The 9,844-nt window shown below is 47.7% G+C and overlaps 1 protein-coding gene across 1 annotated transcript in view; it reads right to left on the minus strand.

Annotated features, from left to right (window-relative positions):
* cfap20 (cilia and flagella associated protein 20) overlaps nt 1-9,844 on the minus strand; it is a 27,349-nt gene that overhangs the window by 7,516 nt on the left and 9,989 nt on the right. Inside the window, exons 2-4 of the mRNA XM_043690941.1 lie at nt 8,429-8,508; nt 3,576-3,687; nt 2,512-2,700 (exon numbers count right to left, since the gene is read on the minus strand). Coding sequence (XP_043546876.1) covers nt 2,512-2,700; nt 3,576-3,687; nt 8,429-8,508 — 381 coding nt within the window. The remainder of the gene's footprint in view (nt 1-2,511; nt 2,701-3,575; nt 3,688-8,428; nt 8,509-9,844) is intronic.

Raw genomic sequence — 9,844 nt, forward strand, 5'->3', positions numbered from 1 at the left:
TGTTCCGGCCATGGTAAACTGTGGGTAAGTGAAACCATGGAAAACAATTCCCCGGATACGGAGGTCGCCCTGTACTAACCAACGCTCCAAGTTTACCTACCTTGCCTATTATACTTTTTGCATTGAAACACATGCATTTGAGACCTCCTCCCCTGCTCTTTTCAGCAACGTTTCCCTGCCTGTTCTTAGGCACGTTTGCCTTGGTTTCTAACTCTCCCTCAGTTTCTGCACCTACTCTTCTGGTTCCCATCCCCCCCTTCCACACTAGTTGGAGGCCTCCCTAACCACTCTGCCAAGTATCCCTCCCCTCCCCTCCCTCAAAAGGGCATTGGTCCCAGTCCACAGAGTCATGGCCCTCAGACAGGGTCTGCACCATCTCGGTCATAAACAGGCGCCCCCTGACCTTCCGGCCCAGTTCTGGTTGTGACGACGCTGGCCTGGGTTTATTTGGGAGAGAGTCTGTACGTCTCGAAGTGGCTACGGGAAACAGCGCAAGTCAACAATCGGAACGAGCCTTTAGGTTTCTTAAAAAAACAGCTGGAACACTGTGACCAGTTCGCCAAGATCAGGATCTCTTGTTTTCTTTAGCTGTAGAGTCCCAGAAGAGTTGGAGCTTCAGTTAAAAAAAGGATTCCTCACTGAAATCTCCCTTAATGTTGTTCCCTTCTGGGTTAGAGAATTGCCTGTAAGAATTGGTGTCTGAATTTACCTTTTTGCCAGGAGGTGTGGTTATAGGGTGTTACTATATTGGCATAGTTAGTTAGTTAGTAACAGATACTGTTAAGTTCTCCAATAGTAAAAGTTGTTCTAAAATCCTCTTTCTTTTGTTTATACTTTAACTATAGCGTTTAAATAATTTGTGTTTTGCTTAACATCAGGTGGTTTGACCAGCCCCATCACATATTTCAGCTCTAACTTTAAAATGAGAAAGCATTCGGGCCTAGGCTACCTTCTTAAAGAGGGGATCTGGTCTGGGCCATAACCCAGTCTCTCCAACAAGGCCTAGGGCTGGGGCTGGAGAACATGCTCTCAAGCACCCACCCTGTCAAGTTCCCTCAGGACTTTTATATACCCAGCCTACAACAGATCCCATAGAACAAAAGCAGATCCCAGAAAAGCTCACTGAGACAAAGTGCTTTCTGTGCCTCCTCTTTCACAATGCTGACTGACTAACAAACCGGGTTTCTTCTGTTGACCAAATTTCAGATATCTCCCTGCCCCCATCTCACTCCCTGATTTCTGCTCTTTAATCCACGCCCCAAGCTTGTGAGTTTTACAGTTTGCCATTCTGCCTTTTAGAAACATGTTGAGCCTGGTCCAACCCTCTCCAGGCTGGAAGCCCATGTCCTTCCTGCTCTATTGTTTGATTCTTAGAGCAATCCTATCTCCAGTTACCCTCAGGAACTTCAGACTGGCTTCTAGTCTGACAACACCTCAAACTTCAAACTCCTTTGCTTAACAAACTTGTGTCATGTGGAGGTGCCAGTGTTGAACTGGGGTCAAAAATCAAACAACACCAGGTTACAGTCCAACAGGTTTATTTGAAATTCAAAGGAGCGCGACTCCTTTGTCAGGTGAGGTGACCAAAACCTTACAATTTCCAGTAAAGCTGTTGCACAATAACCTGGAGTCATTTGATTTTTCAATCTTAAGAAACCTCCAACTTTGCCTTTCCCAATCTCTGGAAATCTCTTCTAGACCCTCCGCAAAAACCACCTAGCTCAATAACCATGGTGCCTTTCCCAAAACCATTGACTGGGTTGTCAGCACTGCCTTACACTTTGCCCACTGCCCTGCAAGTGTTTCCCCTTCAGCTGTTGATCCAACTCTCTCTCAACACAGGTAGCATTGGCTCTACTTGTACTGCGATGGAAATGTGTTGCTGGAAAAGCGCAGCAGGTCAGGCAGCATCTAGGGAACAGGAGAATCGACGTTTCGGGCATTAGCCCTTCTTCAGGAATTAGCCCTTCCTGAAGAAGGGCTAATGCCCGAAACGTCGATTCTCCTGTTCCCTAGATGCTGCCTGACCTGCTGCGCTTTTCCAGCAACACATTTCCAGCTCTGATCTCCAGCATCTGCAGACCTCACTTTCTCCTCTACTTGTACTGCCCTTTCCAACCACACGTTCCAGATTACAGTGATTGTGTGAAATTAGGTTCCCACCTCCCCTGCACGTTTGGCCATTGGCAAATCCATCTCTCCCAGTTTGTGATTGTGCTACTACAGAAAACAGTTTCTCTTTATTTACTGAAAACCCTAATTTTGAACATCTCTGCTCAACCCTGCTCTGTTCCAAACAGAACAATCCCAGTTTCTTTCATCTGTCCAGACTAACTGAAGTCCCATCATCCCATGTCCTCACCAATCCGTGGACATCTCCCTAAAATGTGGCATCTGAGACTGGACACAGTATGCTCTCCATTTTAATTGTAAACAGTTGATCCATCTCCCATGTTAAACGCTCACTCCCACCCCGACTCCAGCTGACAGTCCCATCCCCCTCCATCTCACCTGTACTCGCAGAGTCTCGATGTAGTTAGTGCCGTATGCCCTCCGGGTGAAATCGGACAGATTAAACTGGATCTGGTTCCAGCCGTCATCCAGCCTCATCGGCATGGTGCAGATGAAGGGCTTCACCCGAGTCGTACTCTGGTAGTTACTCGCTCGGAATCGCCTGCGCACATTCTTATCATCGAGAACCTGCATACAGAGAGGGGGCAGAACAGACAGGCAGTGCCAGGCAGAGTTAGAAACGGACAGGCAGGCAGTGCCAGGCAGAGTCAGAGAGGGACAGGTAGGCAGTGCCAGGCAGAGTCCAGTTGACAGCACCGCTAAACCCTGCCTTACGCTGCTCTGTTCCAAACATAACAATTCCAGTTTCTTTCATCTGTCCAGACTAACTGAAGTCCCATAATCCCAAGTCCTCATCAATCCGTGGACATCTCCCTAAAATGTGGCATCATGAGGCAGGCAGCACCAGGACAGAGGGAGAGGGGGACGGGCAGGAACCCCGGGCAGAGGGAGAGGGGGACGGGCAGGAACCCCGGGCAGAGGGAGAGGGGGACGGGCAGGCAGTGAGGTGGGTGGCGAACGGACAGTCAGTGCCAGGGGGAGTGAGGGAGGTTGATGGTGAATAGACAGGTCAGTGCCTGGGGGAGTGAGGGAGGTTGATGGTGAATGGACAGTCAGTGCCAAGGGGAGTGAGGGAGGTTGATGGTTGATGGTGAATGGACAGTCAGTGCCAAGGGGAGTGAGGGAGGTTGATGGTGAATGGACAGTCAGTGCCAAGGGGAGTGAGGGAGGTTGATGGATGGTGAATGGACAGTCAGTGCCAAGGGGAGTGAGGGAGGTTGATGGTGTATGGACAGTCAGTGCCAGGGGGAGTGAGAGAATGAGAGCAGACGCTCCAAACTGGGCAGAGGATTGTTGGGGAGGACGAACCAGGTAAATGGGGCCTGGGCAGAGCGAGTACACACAGCCAAGTGCAGCCTGTGCAATCCCCCAGAGTGCCACCTTCTCCATCCCTCCCCACATAGCTCACTGACCGAGTGCAGGGATCTTAGCCTCACTCTCACCTGGACTTCGAAGGTGAAATATTTCTTCAGGTTCTTGATGATCATCACCAGGAAAGGCAGCTTGATACCGAGGGTCTTCTTCGGGTCTGCCGGGCAGGTGATGTACGTTGTGCTGTAAAGGATTTCCATTCTAGTTACTTTCACCCTCAACTCTGACCAACCTCGGAGTCCCAACTCCAGGCCCTGGGAGCAGCAGCTCACTCTGGCCAGCTCACAGCCACGTGTCATAGGAGCAGGAGGAGGCCGTTCAGCCCCATTTCTGTGCCATTTTAACACTATCCCTCAACATCATCAGTGTCCAGAAATCTATCAAGCTCTGTCTTGAAAACCCAATGAGTCAACATCGACAGCCCTCTGAGGGAAGGAAACCCACAGATTCAGTCTCCTCAATTGCTCAAAAAGTACACAGAGATCTTGATGAGCTGAGGATTGGCAAATGCAATTCAATACAGAGAGGTGTGAGGTGTTGCACTTTGTAAAGTCAAACCAAGGTAAGACTTACACAGTAAATGATAAGGTCCTGAGGTGTGCCATGGAACAGAGGGTCCCAGGAGTACAGGTACATAATTCATTGAAAAGGGTGTCACAGGTAGACAGGATGGCGAAGAAGGCATTTAACGTGTTGGCCTTCGTTGATCAAGGCGTTGAATATAGGAGTTGGGACATTATGCTAAAGTCATACAAATCATTAGTGAGGCTGCATTTGGAATATTGTGAGAGGTTTTGTTCACCCTGTTATAGGAAAGACATAATTAAACAGGAAAGAGTGCAAAGAGGATTTACGAGGATGTTGCCAGGACTAGTAGGCCTGAGTTATCAGGAGAGGTCGGCCAGGATAGGACTTTATCCCTTGGAATGTAGAAGTATGAGGGGTGACCTTATTGAGGTGTATAAAATCATGAGGGGCATTGATAGGACAAATGCAGATAATCCTTTCCCCAGGGATGGGGAATTGAAAACTAGAGGGCATAGGTTTAAGGTGAAAGGGGAAAGATTTAGGAAGGACCTGAGGGGCAACTTCTTCACACAGAGTGGTGCGTATATAGAATGGGCTGCCAGAGAAAGTGGCTGAGGCAGGTACAATAGCAACATCTAAAAAACATTTGGATAGGTACATGGATGGGAAGAGTCTGGAGGGATATGGACCAAACGCAGGCAACTGGAACGAGCTGGTCAGCATGGGCCAGTTTGGGCCGAAGGGCCTGTTTCCATGCTGTATTACTCTATTACTCAGCAGGAGACAATCCTCTGAACCCAGGGATGAATTCAGTGAACCTGGTGGCCAAAGGGCCTCTCTCAGTGCTGATAAACATCTTCACTTCTGAAGAAGGGTCACTGGACCTGAAACGTTAACTTGGCTTTCTCTCCACAGATGCTGCCAGACCTGCTGAGTTTCTGATCAAGACTGTCTATGGGTCCGGTGCATTCTCTCTATAGAAAGTACAGACAAAGTGTCCCACATCTCACACATTTGGTGGGGTTGTGGTCATTTCAGAGACATGGATAGAGCAAAGTCAGGAATGTTGCAGGTTCCGGGGTTTAGGTGTTTCAGTAAGAACAGGGAAGGTGGTAAAAGAAGGGGAGGTGTAGCTTTGTTAGTCAAGGGCAGTGTTACGGTGGCAGAAAGGACATTTGATGAGGACTTATCTATTGAGGTAGCATGGGCTGAGGTTAGAAACAGCAAAGGAGAGGTCACCCTGTTGAGAGTTTTCGATAGGCTTCTGAAAAGTTCCAGAGATGTAGAGGGGCCTGCTTCCACATTGTAGGGATTCTAGGAAAACCCTTAAGCTATCTATAGGTATGGAAGGAATAAAAGAATGACTAGAGTAAGATTAGGGCCAATCAAGGACAGTAGTGGGAAGTTGTGTGTGGTGTCCAAGGAGATAGAAGGGGCTTTAAATGAATATTTTTTGTCAGTATTCACACAGGAAAACTACAATGTTGTCGAGGAGAATACTGAGATGCACGCTATGAGACTATACGGGATTGAGGTTCACAAGGAGGTGGTGTCAGCAATTCTAGAAAGTGAGAAAATAGATAAATTCCCTGGGCCAGATGGGATTTATTCTAGGATTCTCTGGGAAGCTAGGGAGGAGATTGCCGAGCCTTTGGCTTTGATCTTTGCCATCACTGTCTATCGGATTACTGCCAGAAAACTGGGGGATAGCAAATGTTGTTCCCTTGTTCAAGAAGGGGAGTAGAGACAACCCTGGTAATTATAGACCAGTGAGCCTTCCTTCAGTTTTGGGTAAAGTGTTGGAAAGGAATAAAAGAGATAGGATTTATAATCATCTACACAGGAATAACCTGATTAGGGATAGTCAACACAGTTTGTGAAGTTAAAAATCACACAACACCAGGTTATAGTCCAACAGGTTTAATTGGAAGCACACTAGCTTTCGGAGCGATGCTCCTTCATTAGGTGATTGTCATCGCTCCGAAAGCTAGTGTGCTTCCAATTAAACCTGTTGGACTATAACCTAGTGTTGTATGATTTTTAAACTTTGTACACCACAGTCCAACACCGGCATCTCCAAATCATGACAGTTTGTGAAGGGTAGGTCGTGCCTCACTAACCTTATTGAGTTCTTTAAGAAAGTGACCGAACAGATAGAGGAGGGTAAAGCAGTTGGTGTGGTATATATGGATTTCAGTAAGGTGTTTGATAAGGTTCCTCACGATAAGCTACTGAACAAAATACAGAGGCATGGAATCGAGGGTGATTTAGCGATTTGGATCAGAAATTGGCTAGCTGAAAGAAGACAGAGGGTGGTGGTTGATGGGATATATTCACCCCAGAGCTCAGTTACTAGTGGGGTATGGGCCCCACTGCTGTTTGTCATTTTTATAAATGACCTGGATAAGGGCACAGAAGGATGGGTTAGTAAATTTGCGGATGACACTAAGGTAGGCAGAGTTGTGGACAGTGCAGAAGGATGTTGCAGGTTACAGAGGGACAAGGATAAGCTGCAGAGCTGGGTTGAGAGGTGGCAAATGGAGTTTAATGCAGAAAAGTGTGAGGTGATTCACTTTGGAAGGAGTAACAGGAATACAGACTACTAGGCAGATGGTAAGATTCTTGGTCATGTAGATGAGCAGAGAGATCTTGCTGTGCATGTACATAGGTCCCTCAAAGTTGCCAACCAAGTTGATAGGATTGTTAGGAAGGCGTACAGTATGTTAGCTTTTATTGATAGAGGGATTGTGTTTCGGAGCCATGAGAACATGCTACAGCTGTACAAAACTCTGGTGTGGCCGCACTTGGGAGTATTGCATACAGTTCCGGTCACTGCATTATAGGAAGGATGTGGAAACATTGGAAAGGGTTCAGAGGCTAGGATGTTGTCTGGTACGGAGGGAAGATCTTATGAAGAAAGGCTGAGAAACTTGAGGCTGTTTTTGTTAGAGAGAAGGTTAAGAGGTGACTTAATACAGACATAAAGATGATCAGAGGATTAGACAGGGTGGACAGTGAGAGCCTTTTTCCTTGGATGGTGATGGCTAGCATGAGGGGACATAGTTTTAAATTGATAGATATAGGTCAGATGTCAGAGGTACTTTCATTACTCAGAATAGTAGGGGTGTGGAACACACTGCGACAGACGTAGACTCGCCAACTTTAAGGGCATTTAAGTGGTCACTGGATAAACATATGAATCATAATGGAATAGTGTAGGTTAGATGGATTTCAGGTTGGTTTCACAGGTTCATGGAACATAAAGGGCTGAAGGGCCTGTACTACGCTGTAATGTTCTGTGTTGTGTGTGTGGACTCATACAAGTGCTATATAAGTGAAGGAAGACTCCTGGACCTCAACTCCTTGCAACAAGGGCCAACATACCATCTTTCTCTATTTCAAGGAAACTCAGTCACTTTGGTCTGAAGATGGGGCCCCACTGAGACAGTGCATCTTAGCCCCTCACTGTGGAACTGAAGGAGGGGTCCCACCATGTGGGAGCATGTCTAAGCCCCTCACTGTGTTAATGTGGGACTGAAGGTGTGTGTGTGTGTGTGTGTGTGTGTAGGAGCATGTCAGAGCCCCTCACTGTGCTAATGCGGGACTGAAGGAGCGTGTGTGTGTGTCTGGGAGCGTGTCTGAGCCCCTCACTGTGTCAATGTGGGACTGAAGGAGTGTGTGTGTCTGGGAGCGTGTCTGAGCCCCTCACTGTGTTAATGTGGGACTGAAGGAGCGTGTGTGCGCGTGGGAGCATGTCTGAGCCCCTCACCATGTTAATGTCGGACTGAAGGAGTGTGTCTGATCCCCTCACCGTGTTAATGTGGGACTGAAGGAGTGTGTCTGATCCCCTCACTATGTTAATGTGGGACTGAAGGAGGGACCCCACCATGTGGGACTGTGTCTGTGCCCCTCACTGTGTTAATGTGGGACTGAAGGAGTTTGTCTGATCCCCTCACTGTGTTAATGTGGGACTGAAGGAGGGGCCCCACCATGTGGGAGCATGTCTGAGCCCCTCACTGTGTTAATGTGGGACAGAAGGGGTGTGTGTGTGTGAGTGTGTCTGAGCCCCTCACTGTGTTAATGTGGGACTGAAGGAGGGGCCCCACCATGTGGGACTGTGTCTGAGCCCCTCACTGTGTTAATGTGGGACTGAAGAAGCGTGTCTGAGCCTCTCACCTTGTTAATGTGGGACTGAAGGCGTGTGTGTGTGTGTGCACATGTGCGTGTGCGTGTTAATGTGAGACTGAAGGAGCGTGTCTGAGCCCCTCACCGTGTTAATGTGGGACTAAAGGTGTGTGTGTGTGTATGTATGTATGTGTGGGTGCGTGTCTGAGCCCCTCACTGTGTTAATGTGGGTCATTCCATTTTCAAGCAATACAGAATCTGAGTGACCCACCTGACATTGGTTCCTTCAACTTCCAAGACCAGGGACTGGATGTCATTGTCAGTGATTCTCTTTATGTGGCCGTTTCTCACCTGGAATTAACAGAATCATTCACTGTTCAATTATAATAATCTTGGTCTGTACCTGAGCCTAACACCAGGACCAAAATGGTACCAACTGTAAAAATGAATACTCTGTGGATACTTTACCTAATTAATCTGGATTTGATCTATCAGAGATAACAAACTAGCCTTTGTCTGCATGCCTGTTACACAGCAAACCATATAGTCACTTCACAGAGAGACTCAGTGGACAGAGCAAGAACTGCAAGCTCAGGGGAAGGTGTGTTCACTGCTATAAATACGGTGACAAACAGCACATCCCCGTGCGTCAAAGGCTGTCCGAGCACGCAATGGGATGGAGGAGGAAACTAAACCCAGAATAATTCATAGCAGCATCAGTCAAGAAGCACCTAGACAAATGCATAAATAGGAAGGGAATAGAGGAATACTGATCCTGTAAGTGAAGACAGTTTAGTATAGAAGGACAAAAATATGTCGGTGCAGACCTCGAGGGCCGAAGGGCCCATTCCTGTGCTGTATTGTTCTTTACTCTAACCCAGGTTCAGTTGGGCAATCAAAGGATTTTTCAACATTTCAGAAAACATGGCAAATGTTCCTTCTGAGAGATAAGCAGACACCAGCGCAGTGCAGCACAGACAGAACAGGAACTACATCAGGTTGGGAAAGGACGTATGTAGCCTTCACTCAGCTCTGTCTGATTGGGTTTCTGTGTTGTTTGAACCAACTGCAGGAAACACAGAAATCCAGTTAGACTGGGCTAACCAAAGGCCACAAATGCCCTTTCCCAACCAGATGTCATTCCGGTTCTGCCCATGCTCCACCGTAAAGATCAAGAACGAAGACGAGAAGTCACCAGCCCCAGAGGTGAGAGACAAGGATGATTTATTTGCATCGATTGTTTCTGTTAATGCTGCCCAACTCAACTGGCCATGCAATTTGCTTATGTCAATTATCACAATGTGGTCGCAGGCTCTGGCAGCTGGATAGCCCAGAGAGGCCAGATTTCAGACATCCCCACCAGAATCTCCTACTGACTGTAGTCAGTGAAAAAGCTGCTGTTCATGGTCACTGACAGCTTTCAGTGGCAGCTCCTGTCTAGCCCTCCCTCACTATCTGCTCAGCATCAGACCAACTTAGGACAATCTTCAGGGAGGTAGGGCCATTAGCACAAAGTGTTGAAATATTGGAAAAGGTGTGTTTCAGTACAGGTCTGTGCATGATGGAGTTTCGAAGGGGGAGGGGGAATCCGGGAGAAAGTGAGGACTGCAGATGCTGGAGATCAGAGCTGAAAAATGAGTTGCTGGAAAAGCGCAGCAGGTCAGGCAGCATCCAAGGAGCAGGAGAA

This window comes from Chiloscyllium plagiosum, chromosome 5 (assembly GCF_004010195.1).
Source record: "Chiloscyllium plagiosum isolate BGI_BamShark_2017 chromosome 5, ASM401019v2, whole genome shotgun sequence".
NCBI lineage: Eukaryota > Metazoa > Chordata > Chondrichthyes > Orectolobiformes > Hemiscylliidae > Chiloscyllium > Chiloscyllium plagiosum.